The sequence below is a fragment of the Eumetopias jubatus genome, unplaced genomic scaffold (assembly GCF_037043125.1).
Source record: "Eumetopias jubatus isolate StellerSeaLion01/CBP00866 unplaced genomic scaffold, mEumJub1_p1.0 scaffold_3, whole genome shotgun sequence".
Taxonomy (NCBI): Eukaryota; Metazoa; Chordata; class Mammalia; order Carnivora; family Otariidae; genus Eumetopias; species Eumetopias jubatus.
In genome coordinates, this window is record NW_028274809.1 from 1,444,107 (window position 1) to 1,460,362 (window position 16,256).

The 16,256-nt window shown below is 52.6% G+C and overlaps 3 protein-coding genes across 6 annotated transcripts in view; 2 read left to right on the plus strand and 1 right to left on the minus strand.

The window, feature by feature from the left end:
- PASK (PAS domain containing serine/threonine kinase) overlaps nt 1-575 on the plus strand; it is a 38,733-nt gene extending 38,158 nt beyond the window's left edge. For all 3 annotated transcript variants that reach the window (XM_088021454.1, XM_088021455.1, XM_088021456.1), the window contains exon 18: nt 47-575. In XM_088021454.1, coding sequence (XP_087877580.1) covers nt 47-156 — 110 coding nt within the window. In that variant the 3' untranslated portion in view covers nt 157-575. The remainder of the gene's footprint in view (nt 1-46) is intronic.
- Nucleotides 576-2,496: 1,921 nt separating this feature from the next.
- Nucleotides 2,497-8,632, plus strand: MTERF4 (mitochondrial transcription termination factor 4). Its single transcript, XM_028105202.2, has 4 exons — nt 2,497-2,531; nt 3,138-3,795; nt 5,425-5,609; nt 6,264-8,632. The coding sequence occupies exons 1-4, from the start codon at nt 2,511-2,513 to the stop codon at nt 6,612-6,614; spliced, it is 1,215 nt and encodes a 404-aa protein (XP_027961003.1). The 5' UTR covers nt 2,497-2,510; the 3' UTR covers nt 6,615-8,632.
- SNED1 (sushi, nidogen and EGF like domains 1) overlaps nt 7,048-16,256 on the minus strand; it is an 85,518-nt gene continuing 76,309 nt past the window's right edge. Inside the window, exons 29-31 of one of the 2 annotated variants that reach the window (XM_028105201.2) lie at nt 13,790-13,873; nt 12,406-12,449; nt 7,048-10,657 (exon numbers count right to left, since the gene is read on the minus strand). In XM_028105201.2, coding sequence (XP_027961002.1) covers nt 12,413-12,449; nt 13,790-13,873 — 121 coding nt within the window. In that variant the 3' untranslated portion in view covers nt 7,048-10,657; nt 12,406-12,412. Of the gene's footprint in view, nt 10,658-12,405; nt 12,450-13,559; nt 13,874-16,256 lie in introns of those variants that run through there. The other variant, XM_028105200.2, reaches the window with a different exon arrangement.

Here is a 16,256-nt window from a genome sequence, read left to right on the forward strand (position 1 = left end):
TAGGATCTTGTGTTAACACCTGGTATCATGTCTTCTTCTTTCTCAGAAAGTGGAGCTCTGTCCGGTGTGAGCCTGGAGGCCGAGAGCAGGTGCGCCAGGGAAGTGGCGTGGGGTCTGGAGCCCTGCGGGGCCCTGTGCCCCAGGGGAGGCCCCTGATGCGCCAACTCCAGCTCCCTGCTGCTCCCTCGGGAGCAGGTTGTTTTCAGGCCCCCTCCAGTCAGAGAAAGTAAATTCTCAAGCATTAGGCCCAATTCACCTTCTAAAAACTCCTCTGCAAGTTTGAGAAATGCTAGAACAAAAGCCGGTGGTGCTACAGATTTTAGGATTATAAATAGACTTGGAATTCATTTTTCACATGACCTTGGATAAGCATGCTAGCGTTTGGTTGAATTTTGTGCCATGAAAGGGCTTTAATCTTTCTGATGTTGTATATATGCATGTGTTTGTTTCCTCTGACTTGACATGTGCTCATCTGATGTGTGGAGTTGGTAGAACTGGTTATCAGAGACCAGACTATTTCATTAACTTATTTTTTGAACATTTCCAAATTAAAGCAATTTTGTAGTGAGCCATGATCCGGACTTGGACTGACTGAATTCTTCCACGTTGCCGGCGTGGGGAGTGTTTCATCGCTTTACTTTTATGTTTGTGTACCCCGACATGCCCCTGCTGGAGAGGGGCTCAGCCTCCATCCGTGGGGGGGGGGTGTCTCTCCCCTGGGTGGGCCCAGACCCGCAGCTTGTTCAGTCTAAGGGGGCCGGGGGAGGGGCCAGCTGTTGTCAGGCCCGTCCCTTCTCCCCTGCACGGCGCTCTAGCCCACCGTCCGTCTGGGCGCTGCTGTCACCCAGACACCAGCCCCAGCCCCACGTCTGCAGTGGGTGTCCAGCCTGCCTACTTCCCATCTGGTTCAGGTGCCCGGGGGTCTCTCGCACACTTAGATGGCTCCTCCCCTCCAGGCTCCAAACCACCCCCTCTGAAACAGAATCAGGGAGCTCAGTGAGCATGCGCAAAGCAGCCTTTATTCTATCTGTGTTGGAGGGGAGGAGGTGGTTAGGAGTAAGAGGGAAACCTTTTATTCTTTTCCTTGCTAAGATGGCAAGAAGAAAAAAAAACCCAAGACCGCCCCCCTTTCCACCACATCATCACTTTCTGCAGGTCGTAGGCTCCTCCTGCTGAGTCCTCAGGAAGATGCTCAGGGGTCACCCAGCTTTGGTAAAGTTCTGTGCTCATTTTCCACTATTCACTTAGGGAGCACTCAGCTGCCTTTTAGTATCTCACGACGCCAGGATAGCGGCTGAGTTAATTCTTAACCTTGAGGATAGGGGATATTGCCATCCCGTTCCTTTAGAAAGTGCTGCCTGAGTCCCTGCCCTCAGCGGAGACTGACTGACCTGCGGAGGGGGAGGGATGGCAGGGGCATGGTTTTTAGGAGTACACTTTTTAAGTGTGTAATAAGAAGTGACCTTTATGCTTCAGAATTCAAATGAATTTCTTGATATTTTAAGAATTCTTTTCCAGAGTGAAAAAAACCCAAATGTTTTTCCTTGTAGTATATATGATGCTTGTAACACATAAGTTACAGGATGTTTTTTCAGACAGTGTGCAATGGGCTATGAATGCAAAGTGCTAGCTCTGCAGGGACTGACTTCTAAGAAAAAATAATCAAAACCTATCCTACCTGGGCGCCTGGGTGGCTCAGTCGGTTAAGCGTCTGCCTTCGGCTCAGGTCATGATCCCAGGGTCCTGGGATCGAGTCCCACATCAGGCTCCCTGCTCTGCGGGAAGCCTGCTTCTCCCTCTGCCTGCCATTCCCCCTGCTTGTGCTCTCTGTCAAATAAATAAATAAAATCTTTATTAAAAAAAAAAAAAACCCATCCTACCGGATGGCAGTAGGAAGCCTGCTTTGAGTGCTCTCTGCAGAGAGACTGCAGGTAGGAGTCTCCACGTTCCCAGTGCGATTCCAGAGCGCTGAAGATGCTGTTGGCTTTTAGAGTAACCCGTGCATCGCAGCCATGACTTCACTCCTAGAGCTAGATTACGCTCATTGACCGATTCCTTCCAGGGAGTCGCGGTGGCTTACAAGGATTTTCTCAGGCTTCGAGTGTAAAAGCATTATACACGACGAACACAACCGACCTTTCCTTGGACACGGCGCGTTCGCAGCGTGAGCTGCCTCGGCGCCCAGCCCCGGGGCCGGCGGCGCGCGGCGCGCGGCGGGGCAGGTGCACTCTGCGGGTTTCGGACTCCAGCCCAGGTGTGGAGCCGAGGCCGGCGCACTATACCCCGCGTCCCCGCCAGGGGGCGGGGCCCGCGAGTCGGGAGTGGGGAGCGGGTGCGTGGGCAGGGGCTGCGCATTTGCTGCGCTGGCCGGGAGCCCCTGCAGAGGCCCGGGGCGCCGGCCGGAGCCGCGGCGGAACGCGCCTGCCGCGCTCCCGCGGTTCGCCAGGGCGCGGGCGGAAGTGCGGACGGCGACGGCCCACTTCCGGCGCCGCGCGCGCCGCCGCCTCGCCATGGCGGCGCTCGGCCGGCAGGTGAGGGCGCTGGGCGCCGGGGCGCGTGTCGCCGCCAGCCGCGCGGAGGGAGCGGCGGGCGCGCCGGCGGGGCGGGGGCGGGAGGGCGCGCAGCGCGCGGGCGCCGGCCTTCGGCCCAGCCGTGTGCGGACTCGCGCGAGGCCCCGGGCGGCCGGCCTGGGGGTCACTGTCCGCTGTTGCGCGCGGGCCGGCGGGAGAGAGGGCGGGCTCCTCGGAGGTCCCGATCTCGGGAAGGCAGCCGGCTTCGCGAGCGGGGGCGCCGGCATCTGCGGCAAGCGGCGCTGCCCCGTGGACACGTTCCTCGCGCGGAAGCCTCCCCGCTGCCCGCAGGCCGGGCCCCGACCTTCGTGAGCCGGCACCGGCGCGCGGGTGCGCTCTGGCGCCTCTGTTCCCGCGCGTCTGTTTTCAGTTCCACCTGCAGCCCCCCAGGCACCGCCTCTTGGAGGGTGGAGGGAAGGGACGCGCCCACACCCGGGCCCACTTTCCGGGCTGGCCGCGGGACACTTCTCTCCGGCTCCCCGGGCCCTGCCCCCTCCGTTAGGGCAGCACGGGCGGGTAGGGACTCGCTCGGCTCTGCTCTCTGCATGCAAACTGTCTCCTCCGCAGGCCTTTCAGGCTCAGGTCGGCGTCGGCAGGTGGTTACGAAGCCTGCTATGCTTGTGTGGGACCAAGACACGAAATAACCTGGCTCCAGGCTCCAGAGTTCCGGGGTGTCCTCTACACTGGAGTGGTGAGCAGCTGATCCCCTTTTGGTGCTGTGTCTTACAGGTCTGCGACTGGCACCGCCTGGTCCCCCTCCCCTGGGCCCGCATTGCTAGGCAGACCCGTCGTGGAGAACAGCAAAGGACGTCTGCATCTTTGTTGTGTAAACTGACCACAGCCTCCAATGGAGGGGGCCTCGAGAAGTTGTCCCGCGTGGAATCCAGAAAGTACATGCAGGAAGCAGAGCGCGGGACGAGTCTCACTCGGTGCCCCCGTGAGAAGCAGAGGACTCCTTTGGCTCCAGGGTTCCTGGAGCGAGAGAAGGTCATCACTTCCCTCCTGGACGTGGGTTTCAGTGATGTCCACGTTAACGAATTGCTCCGTCTGCGGCCAAGTCCGCACCCTCAACAGTTGTTGGACATCATTACAGAATTACTACTCTTGGGTTTGAACCCAGAGCCTGTGTACGTGGCCTTGAAAAAAAGTCCTCAGTTGTTGAAACTGCCTCTAATGCACGTGAGGAAGCGCTCCAGTTACCTGCGAAAGCTTGGTCTTGGAGAAGGTACAAGAAGGCCCTGATTTCATGTCCAGCGCTGAGGAGTCGGGGTTGGGGTGCGAGTAGCCCAGGTGGGGTGGGCTAGGGGAGGCTTCTGGGGAAAGTTCTCGAGAGTAACGTGTGGTTTGGCTTGGAGGTGAGAAGCAGTGACCTCTGCTGATGGCACTGCAGGAGGGAAGGGGGGACTTGTCTGGTGTGCTCACTCTGGGGGCTCTAGGGTCTGGAACAGTGGGTGGTGAGCTTGTGGTATGTGCTCGTGCTCAGCAGACAGAGGTCAGTGTGTGGTAGTAACATTCGTGTACTTACGCGGTCTTTGACGTTTACCTTAGCTTGGTGTTGTCCGTACGACAAAGCCAAAGGCTTACTACAAAGTCCCTTGTAAAGACATGGGTTCCAGTGGAACCCGAGATGGTCCCAGACTCCTAGGAAACGGGGAAGTGACTGTTCCCCCCAGCAGGATCCACATCTCGAAGATTCTAGGATTTCATTGGATCCCTGGGTGGGCCATCAGGAGAAGGGGGCTGGGAGCCCATGAGGGTCCCAGGGATCTTTACGCACGTTGACCACAGGAGGGCCACTATTTTTTTTTTTTTTCTTTTCATTTTTGACTCTTACTGGTAAGATATTGTTCAGGGGGAGATATTGTTGTTTGGGGCTCAATTTCAGAGGCTCCCTGTGGGCCTTCTTCTCCAGAAGATAAGGAAGAAGTTAGCCTTGTTGCAGTGTAATCTAAAAGGCTAAACTTAATACTTTATATGCTATGATTATATGTTACGAAACTGAGCAAAGCCTTCTGCTGCAGAGGGAAAGTCTAAACTCCTGGAAGTCATTCTAGACACATTTTAGTAAGACAATGAGTAGCTCAACTGTTAGGAATATTGTTAATACCAGTTGTGTGTGTGTGTGTGTGTGTGTGTGTGTGTGTTAATACCAGTTTAAATAAATGCTTTTAAGTTTCCAGGTACTGAATTTTGCCCAGCTATCCATGGGAAGACCATAGGCCCCAATTTCCCTTCAGTTGTTTCAGTTACCCTAATGCGTTTATTAATAGGGCCTCTTTCGCTCAGTATTGCCCTAATGTGGGTAAAAGATATGGTCACCCCACTAACTAGGACATCGTTGTTTGTGGCTGTGCCTCGTGAGTATTCTCGTCATTATTCTGTTAATAATTATTATCATGGAACTCCTTCTCATCGAGTTCAGGCTCCCAGATCTTAGGAAGGTTGGTTGTGGATGCTTCAATGACTACTTTGTTGTGGAAGGAAATGTCAGCCCACAGCCCCAATGTGGGGGAAGCTAGTGTCTCATCCTACTGTCTGATCTTTCCGGTAGATCCCGTGGGAGATTCTTTAGATGAAGAAGGCAAGAGGAGGAAGCCTAGAATATGAGGCTTATGCCGTTCAGCTGGCAGGCCAGCAAGAGGCCTCCTTTTTATACCAGGGAGGGGGTCAGAGCGGAGATAGTCATTCTGGCCCCTTCCACTGCCACATGCCCCCGGGCAGGCATCGGAAGCTGGCCCTCACGTGGAGGAGCGCATCCTCATTCATTTATTCAGTGTTGGCGTGGGTGTGCCAAGCTCCTTGGCTTTCTGGAATGTCCTGAAGTTGTGTACTTGCCTTTTCTTATGTTCTGCAGGGAAACTAAAGACGGTGCTTCTCTGTTGCCCTCAAATCCTCACCATGCATCAGAGGGACATTGACAGCATTGTTGGTGTTCTCAAGGAGAAATGTCTTTTCACGGTACAACAGGTGGCCAGGATTTTGCACAGATGCCCCTATGTTCTTCAGGAGGACCCCGGTGAACTGGAATACAAATTCCAGGTGAGGATGACTGGTGGGGGATTTGGGAAGTAACAACATGTTCTTTGTAGTGAAGGTCAGCTCCATGGGTGAGAGGCCACAGGCACCCTGAGAGCTATAGTGGGCGAGGCGCGAGGCTTAGATCCTCTTTGCACGCGCCAGCCAGAGTCTGGCTCTGGTTTTTCACTTCTTCACAGAAAGCCTATCCTGCAAGTTTTCTGCTGTTAATAATGAATGACCCGGTCCCATTCCTGGGCTCCAAATGGGGCCTCTGCTTGAAATGCCTAATTTAAGAAGAGCTAAAAATCTTCCTTTCTTTAGAACCTGTTCTGCATATTGATTTTGGAAATGTAATTGTGACAGTTGTCCTAACTTGGGTATCAGTTATTACAACTGAAGTCAAATTGCTAGATGTTTGCTGAATTTTTTGCCTATTCTTTTCCACACTCACATCCCTCTTGCCCCTTTATTTTCTGCTAAATTTTTCTCAACGTGAATTTGAAAATGCTTTGAAAACTGTCAGCCATCACACAAATGCTGGGCATCATAGAGTGTCCCGGCTAGTTGGGCGATTCTTTGTGAGTGCTTTTGGGCAGCTTGCGTTGATTACAGACTGTGGCAGGACAGGTTGTAGGTTACTGTGCCTGGGACCCCTAACTGTGTCTGTGTCTCCAGTATGCCTATTTTAGGATGGGGGTCAAACACGCGGACGTGGTGCGGACTGACTTCCTGCAGTACTCCATAACCAAGATCAAGCAGAGACATGTGTTCCTCGAGCGCCTAGGACGGTACCAGACCCCCGATAAGAAGGGTCAGACACAGGTCCCCAACCCTTTACTTAAGGACATTCTCAGAGTCTCAGAAGCTGAGTTTCTGGCCAGGACAGCCTGTTCTTCCGCTGAGGAGTTTGAAGTTTTCAAGAAGCTCTTTGCTCGGGAGGAGGAGGAGGGGTCGGCGAGCCACGTGCCTGACAACAAAAGCTGGAGTCTGGACGAGGAGGCTGAGGAGGAGGAGGAGGAGGAGTGACAGAAGGACCGGAATGAAGAGCCCGCAGATACCAAAGAGTATTATAATTTTCTCAAAGCTTTTGAGAGCTTCGCTCGGATCTTCTCAGGTTATTTTTCCTTCTAAAAACTGGTCTTCTGTTGAAACATTATTATAAATCACCTGAGAGGTGGGTCAGACTGAGTAGGAGCTGCGTTAGTTTGATCCGTTGTCAGGTCTCTGTGGGGCGGGCCCTCTTCCCTCCTGCATGGAAGACAGACTCTGAGCTGCTAGAGTCAGGGGGCTCAACACCTCAGCCTTTGGTTTTGGTTTTTCTCTGTTGATGTGTGACAACTCCGTGACAGTGAGTGGGGAACCGGGTTCCTTCCTCTGGTTCAGGAGTCATCTTACGTTTCCTTGTAGTGATAAAGATAAAACTATGAGCAGGCACAGAGGTTTTAGTACATCACAGCACTTTATTTTATGAAAACAAGTAGCAGGTTTTCCACAAAAACACTCGTGTTTTTAATCCACAAATACTGCTTTCGGTGTACAGCATTGTCAAGGAAGGTGTTTAGTGATGGTTTCATTTTGCAGAGCTGCTTAAAGCCAGCCTAGTGTTGGGGGACTTTTCTTTCTGTGAGGAATGGGCCCTGGCTCTGACCTTTCAGGGATGTCGGCTTTCACGCCAGCTCCTGGCCGGCGGGCCGTCTGCGGGCCCGCGCTCTCTGGCGGTCAGTGGGTGCTGCCCTGGAGCATGCCAGAACAGGAGGGGGCTGGGGGCATCTCATGGTTGTGGCTTCTGAGACCAGAGGAGACGAGCCCTTGTGCAGGGTCTGTGAGCGGGGTGGGGCCTGGTGTCATTCAGGGGGCTCCCGGGACACTGTGGTTGTGGGAGTCCCCTTGGGGAACCCAGGGGGCCGGAGGGGTGACTTAAAAAGTCGGGTCGGGGTGGAATTTGAATTAGTCATCTCTGAGGTAGAGGCCCCGCCCTCATGGCGTGGGCTCTGTGAGGGAGTACTGGTGCACCCCAGAACGTCCTGTGTGTCCCTTCCTTGGAGGGAGCTGACACATGGTTGATGATACAGAAAGCATTTTTGGTGATGTAACCAAAGTCCAGGTCTCGGCAGCATTTTAACAACTAGGTAAAACTGCTTGGCCTGATTTTTCCCACAGAGACCGTGTAAGAACCCTGTCAGGCAGCAGCTCCCGCCTGGAGTGATCTTGACCCCAGGGAACATCCAGCAACATAGGAGGACATTTTTGGTTCTTAGGACCGAGGGAGGGCACCGTGGGGATCCAGCAGCTGGTGGCTGGGCTGCCGTGAGCCATCCTGCTGTGTACAGGATGGCCTCAAGCAGAACGATGCAGCCTGAATTGTCACCAGTGCAGAGGCTGAGGAACTGCCCGAAGGCCTTGGTTCACGAGAACGTCAGGTTGGAAGCAGGCCTACATTGCTTATATTTCTTTTATTTAAAAGAAAGTAAATAGCTGAGTTTTTAAGTTCCTTTCCCGTGTGCACTGAAGTGCTGCTGGTAGGTTTGAGCTGTGTTTACTGTGGGGACTCAGCACTGAGGTGCAGATGCTTTTGTTTCCTCTGGGCTCATGTTCGAGCATGACAGTAAAGAGAAAGACATTTTCTGCAAAAGAAAAGTAGCTCAGTGAATCCCTGTGCATCCGAGTGAGATGTCCAGCGGGAGGAGTCCTGGCTGAGGGAGGTGCCTGTTGGATTTGCTGGTGGGAGAGCAGTGGGGTTGGCACAGGTCTCCTCCTCTGCCTCTGTGTTAGCCCACATGCAATGGGAAGGAAGTCTTTGTCTTTACTGGTTTTTTGGCCGTGGGCAAAATTATTGAAAACAAAGGCATTTCAGTCTTTCATTTACTCTTCCTTTTGTGGCATCCCAGGTGACTGGCACTTTCCCTGGAACTTCAGATGGGTTCTTGTGTCCAGTTGGGGGGACTAAGGAGAATTATAAATTTGCATGATTGAATGTCTAATTTAGCAACTCATGATTGCTCCTTTCATTTTGCTACAGAAATAAATTTTTATGCACCTGAGAATTTTGATTACATTATTATTAATATTTTTGGGTGGTGTTTGAGTGTATGTGTGAGGAAGATGCCGGAGTTTTATGAAAGGAATGTGTGAAAAAAGCAGTGTCTCATTTAGAATGTTTCCAGAATGAATTGTAATTCCTTTGCCTCAGGAAGTCTTTTTACTAGATATCTATAATTTGTAAAACATCCAGAGGGGTTCATCATAAGACAACACAGCACCAAGCTCAGGATTCAGTAGACTGTTTCTTGTAGAAACAAATGTTTCTAAGTTAAAAACGGGAACACACTAGTGTTCGCCTCATGGCTGAGGGGCTTGAGGTTATTAACATCATAGTAGAGAGTTTCATCTACTTTTCCAGTGATATCACTTGATCTTGCCATTCGCTAGCGATGCTGTAGCTTACGTAGACGCACAGTGACCAGTGCTGGCGGCACAGCAGGAGTCAGCAGTACGTGTGCATGGCCGGGGTTCTCTCCTGACTCGCCCAGTGCTGGAGCCCCTGACTGAGGGGCTGTCTTCCCCGGGTGGGCCTGGGATGCCGGGGGCACTCTGGGGTACAGTAGAGACTTCTTGAAATGACAGTTCCTCCTCTCTGAAAACAAATTGTGTAATACACAGACATATGCACACAAAATTTTAATAAAAATAAAAAGCCTAAAATATACTCTAACTCTTCAAACTATGTTTTTATAAAAGATGAGAAGAAGGAGCCCTCTCTGGCTTAGTGCTGACTCGGGACAGAGTCAGTGGCAGATGCGCAGGGGCTTGAGTTCCAGTTTGGGTCAGCTACTAAGATGCTCCACTGACACGAGGTGAGGTTGGCTTGCTTGGCTTGCGCCGCTTCCGCAGGGAGAAGGCAGAGCAGTTCAGAAGCGCGCTGGGAAGCACCTGCGGCAAGCCAGTGCCGCCTTCTGCTGCTGAAGAGGGAGATGTGGGAAAAACCATGCTAGCCAACAGCCTAGAACAGTCCTGCTCGAGTCGTGGACTGAAGGGGATCCTGAGCTGGGTCGGGTCTGGCCTGCCCCGGTTATCCATTTCCGTGCTGTTCGGGCTCTGTGCATGCTGGGGGGGGGGCCACATCATGCTTCTGTGAGGCTTGGGGCTCTTTGGTGCCGTGGTGTGACTTGTCATCGGTGGGGGGTGGCTTTCTCTACATAAGGCTGAGGTCTGGGTGACTTGATAGACCAGGGCCTGGCCAAGTGTGGCCGTGGGACTTGCCCCCTCGTTTGGTAAATGCTCTGGTCATGTGTCTGTGGCTGTGGTTGGGCCACCAGCGCTGAGCTGAGTAGTTCCCACAGAGACCGGTTGGTCCACAAAACCAGAAATAGTCACTGAGAAAAAGTTGAAGACTGAAAGTATCTGAACTCCATCTTAGTATGAATGAACATTTTCTCTTTCATAATCTACTGGTCCATGTGATGGGGCGCTAGCCTGCCACATATCAGCACAAAGAATTTGCTGGAGGAGAGCAGGGCGGGGCGCCTAGAACTCTGCTTCCCCTTTCCGTCTGGCCTCACCCCCGACCCTTCCTGGCACTGCTGTCTCTGCAGTGGAAGCCGGAGAGCAGTTCCTCCTCAGTTTGACTGTTAGGTCTCAGGGGGAAAATTGCCCTCCGACTTTGGAATCTGAGAACTGGTTCCCGGATATTGCAGGAGCCTTGCTGGCTGGCAGCCTCGCTCATCCAGGGCCCCTGCGAACGCCATGGTTGCTCCCCGGCCGCGGTGCAGACTGTCCCTGTAGGAGACAGTAGCCAGGGCTACAGCGCAGGCTGTCCCATGCATTGCAGGACTGGGAGGTGATTTGGCCCAGAGGGTCTCCCTGGCACAGCCCGCAGGGGAGGTGGGCTGGAGGCTGCTCGGCCTGGCCTTCTGTCTTCTAGAGGCCGGAGAAGGGAAGCCGCAGAGGGGACGGATTCGAGCCAGGACGTGGTCTTTCAGGGTGTCCTTTCAATCCAATTTTGGACCCTGCCTTCCTGGGCTTTAGGAGCTCGTGAGGTCGGTGGAGTGTAACAAGAACGTCCTGAATCCCTTGAAGAGAAAAGAGAATGGGGAAGAGGAGAATGACACCCATTCCTCTTTAAAATGCAGTTTCATGTTTCTCTTAGCAGCCCTCTGTCCCTGCCCCCAGAGCACCCAGTGTCCCTGCCTCTAGCATGGCCGTGGGTGGGGGGAGGTGTGCTGAGAGCATGGACTACGTGGCCCAGCGCCAGGGACGTTCGGGGAGCATTGCAGCGGTTAGAGCTGAAAGCTGCAGGCTGCTCCCTCCATTTGGCCATGCCCTTGGGTCCTTCCTCTGAAGACCTGGACTGCCCCCTGTTGCTCTGGGTTGAGATGATTCCTGTTTATTTGCGTTTTCTCCATTGTTTCAAGAATGGGTATTCTAAAAGCTAGTATTTGATAGTTGAGGGTTTCTGATTTGTTTTTATAGAAATGGATTTGCTGAGTTTAAAAGAAAAGGTCTTGCTGTTTCAGGTGACTTAGTGTGATGTAAATATTTCAAACCCAGATTATGTTTGTGGGTTCTTAGTCCTAGTAGTGAATTGTTTATGAGCTGTGGAGCATGTTTCGGATTTGTGTGTCTTGGGAGCATGAGATGTGAGGGAGGGGAAGTAATGCTTGTGAGGAGACGGGCTGAACGCAGAGGCTTCTGGAAGAGGCTGCCCGGGGTTGGCTGCCAAGGCCACGCCCTGCGGATCCCAGCCTTGGCCTTCCCGGCTTGGCTGGTGCGGACATTCTTCCCGTGGTGTCAGTCTACACCTGTGAAGCTCCTTTGCTTCGGCTTGTTTGTAAAGGTTCTGAGTAACATTTCTCTTTCGTTTCCTCAGCCCCATAAGACAGTGTAGCCTATTCCCGAAGCTGCTTGTCTCCCAGGGTGCCTCACTGTCCTCTCAACACCAGGAATGTGGACTTTGAGGCTCATTTATGGAGTGATAGGAGTAAGCTGCCCTAGGCCAGCTAAATTCCTCCTTCGTTCCCGGTGACATCTTGTCGACAAGAAACTGCGCTCAGTGTGAGACTGAGTATGGGTTGTAGATGGATCGCCATGGTTCAACCCAATATCTCCCCGACTGTGATGAAGACTTTGACAGAGTGGGGAGAGTAAGGGTTGGATGGTGTTGAGTTGCCAGAAGACTTTGGGAAATGCCAGGTTAAGCAGGAATAGAATTAGGATTCTAGGATTCCGAATGCTTAGGATTCCTGTGTCCACTGGGAATTCCCCAGTGGGAGAGTCTTCAGGATTTCCCCAAAGTTACGTGATCAAGGCCCTACCCCCCATTGTTTCTTTCAACAGGTTGCAGTTCTCAGGGTCTGGGAGGCCCTCCCTTGAACGCCTGCACTCCTACATATGGGCATCCCAGGCCCCTCCCGACGTCCTCTCCTCCCCACCCCTCCCCTGCTGCCACCCCTCCCAGCAGCCCTTCTAGGTCCCACCTCCCTGAGTGCTCAGCCCTGCCCCCACCCCAGCTGTTGCTGCTGAGGGGAAAGGGGTTTCTCCGTTTGCCTGAGGTGAGTGGGGTTCGTCCTCACCCCCAGACACCCTCATTTCCACCTAGAGATGCATGTGTACCTGGTTTATGTCTGTTGGGAGGCCTTAGGTATTTTTTTCTCTCCCATTTTAACCCCCTCAGGGAATTATGAAACTCCTGGCCTGGGAATTTGTAATAAAGAGGGCACAGCTGAGCTCCCCAAGTAGACAGCAGCTCTCCCAGAGGCCACATGCTGGGACAGCCGCTCTAGCTTTCCCACAGCTCTGCCAGCCATGGTGGGGAACGTACCTGTACCCTAAGACTTCTTCAGTGTTGGACTGTTACTGTGTTTCCTGCAATAGAGAAAGGTGGTTTATGAAAAAGAAGGTGTACCTGGAACCCAGGCTGCCTGCCGATGTCCTGTCTTTGCCTCACATGTACTCCATTTTGGGGAACACCGTCAGTGAGACACTGATGCAGGGATTAGCAGTTTAGTCTGTGTGCACCCCCTTGGCTGGCTGTGAGTCATGAGGAGGGAAAGCAGGGTGTAGAAGAAGGAAAGTGGAGGACACAGGTACAGTGCTTGGTTAAGCAGATGTTGAACCGCATTCCCTGACACTCAGTAATGCAAGCCCTAGGGGGTGTGGCTACTGATGGGTCCGCAGAGTGGCTGGGGTGAGGGCTCCGCTGTTGGGAAGGCACCTAACGCATTCATGCAGCGCATTATGTAATTCCTGTGACTCCCTTGAGCCCTTTGGAGAAAGAACCTGGCTGTGAGTGAATAAAAAGTAGAGATTTACCATATTTATAGTTACATATTTGCGTCTGTCAGTAATGTTCCATGCTTCCATTCTAGTACCGGAGTGATCCCCAGTACCCACTGTGTGACCCCCCCAGCACCCACTATGATCCCCTCCCAGCACCCACCGTGTGACCCCTCCCGCAGATCTCCCCAGCACCCACCATGTGACCCCCCCAGCACCCATGTGATCTCCCCCCCAGCACCCACCGTGTGTGACCCCCCAACACCTACCGTGTGACCCCGCCAGCACCCACGATATGACCCCCCAGTACCCATATGATCCCCTCCCAGCACCCACTGTGTGATCTCCCCAACACCCACCATGTGATCTCCCCCCAGCACCCACCATGTCACCCCCCAGCACCCACCATGTGATCCCCTCCCAGCACTCACCATGTGAACCCCCCAGCACCCACCATGTGACCCCCCAGCACTCTCTGTATGATCTCCCCAGCACCCACCATGTGACCCCCCCCAGCACCCACTGTGTGAACCCCTAGCACCCACCATGTGATCTCCCCCCGGCACACTGTGTGATCTCCCCCAGCACACTGTGTGACCCCCACAGCACCCACTATGTGACCCCCCAGCACCTACCATGTGAACCCCTGACACCCACCATGTGATCCCCCAGCACCCACAGTGTGTGATCTCCCTCAGCACCCACCATACCCAGCTATACTGATCTGTACGTGTTCATATGTACACGTATGTGCACGCAGTTTCTAAGTGGAGCCCTGTTGTGCGGGGCTGCACGTTTAGACAAGACAGCCTGGCTTGGCCCACAGGACTGTGGCGCCCCCCAGTGTTCAGTCCCCAGGGCCACGCTTGCCCCGTTACCCTGTGAACTACAGGCAGGACACAGTGTGGGCCTCCTCCCTGAGATGGCACCTGTTTGGGGTTTTCTTGATGCTTGTGCTTTCACAGCTCTCTTTGAAGCAGATGTCCTGGTGCACTTTGTAGACTCTCTTGTACCTGTGTCACGAGAAAGTTGTGTAAAGCCAGAAACTAGAGCAGAATGTTGCCCAGCTGCTTCAGCTAGGCTACGCGCACCCACAGGTCACTGTGCAGGTGTTTGAGGGAAAGGCCATTATTTTCTTAATAAAACTTTACCTCATAGGGATGTGTTAAAATGTCCAACATAAAAGTCCTATAATTTAAAAAAAATAACTTAGGTATGATTTACATAAGATACATCCATTTTAAGTGTACATTTTGAGGAGTGTGGATAAAATATTGTGATATTAAGAGATAAAATAAGAAATTTCAAGGACATGTTCTGCTTGAGGCAGTCCGGTCGGTGCTGGACTTGAGACAGTACAAGCTCACTCCTGGGTCCTATGAGTAGTTCTTAGAGAAGTTTGAGAGCCCTGGAGACGCAGGTGTTCAATGTGGGCAGTGTTGACTTCTAGCCCTGCCTCCCATTTATTAACTAGTCCACTTTGAGCATGTCTCTGGAGCTTAGACCTCAGTTTTGTGTGCAATGGGAGTCACTCATACTACCTCTCTCACAAATTTGTAGATGGTAGTGGAATAGGAAAGTGTTTTTGTTCTTGTTAAAGCTCTCAAATGTCAGAGCTGTTGAAAAGAGAGATCCAGGGAGTTTGATGGGCAAAGCTCCAACTCATGCTCAGTGTGGGAGAGCCCTTGGGATTTAAGCCTTTGGTGAGACTTCCGCTTTTGGCCATCAGGCAGTAACTGGATCTGGAATTAACCCCCAATATGAACAACCAGAGAATTGGACAAAATATGAAAAGCAGTTCTTTTCAGATGTTCGAAAGCAGTGCAAGACTGTGATTCTTGAGAGAAAGGAAACATGAAATGAGCTCTGATCTCCCTAGAATTCGGTCCAGAAGCACTTTTTGGATTACATTGCAGGGTGGTGGTAGGGGGAGGGGGTGGGGTAGAAGCCAAGCTGGGGTCACACTGAATTGAGGAGGCAGAGGCAGCTGGAGTCTGTGGGGCGCTGGGGAGGAGGGAGCTATGCAGAGGAACAGCTCCTGGGGCTGGGACAGGGATTCCCCTGAAGATGAAGCTGTGCGTGCATAGGTAGAACCCTGTGAGGCTGGGCAAGGAGAACTACCGAGAAGCTGAACAGCAGAGCTCCTGCAGTCCATTCGTAAAACAGAAACTCCAGGAAGGCCGTGGCTTAGAAGTAGGGCAAAATTAACCCAGAATAAAGGTTAAACCACCCTAAAAGAGGCTTCCAAAGGCTCAGACTAAAATTAACCGCCTTGTAGACAAAACTAAACATTCTGGGAAATAAACACAAAACTTAGCATTCAGGACCCAAAGGTTAAAATGTCCAGCATCCAACAAAAAAAAATGACAAGATATTCAAAGGCTCATACAAAGCATCAAGAAAATGTGACCCATAAGCAGCAAACAATAATTGAGTAGAAAGACACCCAGAGGTGAGAGGAATGGCGGGAACAGCAGACAAGACCCTTAAAACATGTGCTACAAATTTGCTCCCACCTGTTCAGTGATGAGAAGAGAAACAGAGGGTCCAAGAAAGAACTAGATGGGATTTCTAGAGATGAGAGGAACCAGAGTGTGAAGTGAAGGTCTCGCTGAATGGGCTGAGTGGCAGGTTTCTAACGACAGTGCCGAGGACAGACCATGGAACGCAGAGGCCCAGCTGTGGAATCAAGGCACAGCGAAGTAGAAGGACGGTGTCAGTCTGACACCTGTGTGACTGGAGTTGCAGGAGAGGAGAGAAGCAGACAGACGGGAAAAACACCTGAAGAACTAATGGCCCCCATTTTCCAGATTTGGTGAAAGCCAAGACCCCAGAGATAGAAGCTTAACAAGCTCTTGTGAGCAGACACACACACACACGGCCGCGGCACGGCACACCACAGTTAGTTTCCCAACAACAGTAGCGAAGGGGAGATGTCAGAGCAGTCGTGGGGCCAGGCGCGCGCTCGTAGCTGAGAGTGAGCACAGCCACACCTAGTCAGAAGACCCGGAACGGCCACGCTCGGGCGCCGAGGGGAAGAACACAGTTGCCAGCCAGGAAGTCTATGTTCGGCAAACAGATCCTCCAGAAATGAAGGTGAAATAGAACCCTTTACACACAGACCAAAGCAGAGAGGATTCATCACCGGCAGACCTGCAGTACATGAAATGTCACAGTGAATTCTGGGGGCAAAGGCCAGTGGCACCCGAGGGCATCTCAGGTCTCAAGGAATACCAGGTGCCGGGAATGGCAGACACGGAAGGAAGAACAAAAGACGTTCGACACTCAGCAGTTTTTACAAGGATAGTTGTCTTTGAGGTCAAACATACTATACTGTGTGGGTCATGGACTATGTGCGAGTAGCGCGTCCGGCTTGGAGAGCTGGGAGTGCGAGGG

Bases quoted from the DNA above. Each gene is read 5' to 3' on its own strand.
- MTERF4 (XM_028105202.2), top strand. From the start codon at position 2,511: ATGGCGGCGCTCGGCCGGCAG. The intron at 2,532-3,137 runs GTGAGGGCGCTG...TCTCCTCCGCAG, and splicing joins TGGCGGCGCTCGGCCGGCAG to GCCTTTCAGGCTCAGGTCGG. The intron at 3,796-5,424 runs GTACAAGAAGGC...TATGTTCTGCAG, and splicing joins AAAGCTTGGTCTTGGAGAAG to GGAAACTAAAGACGGTGCTT.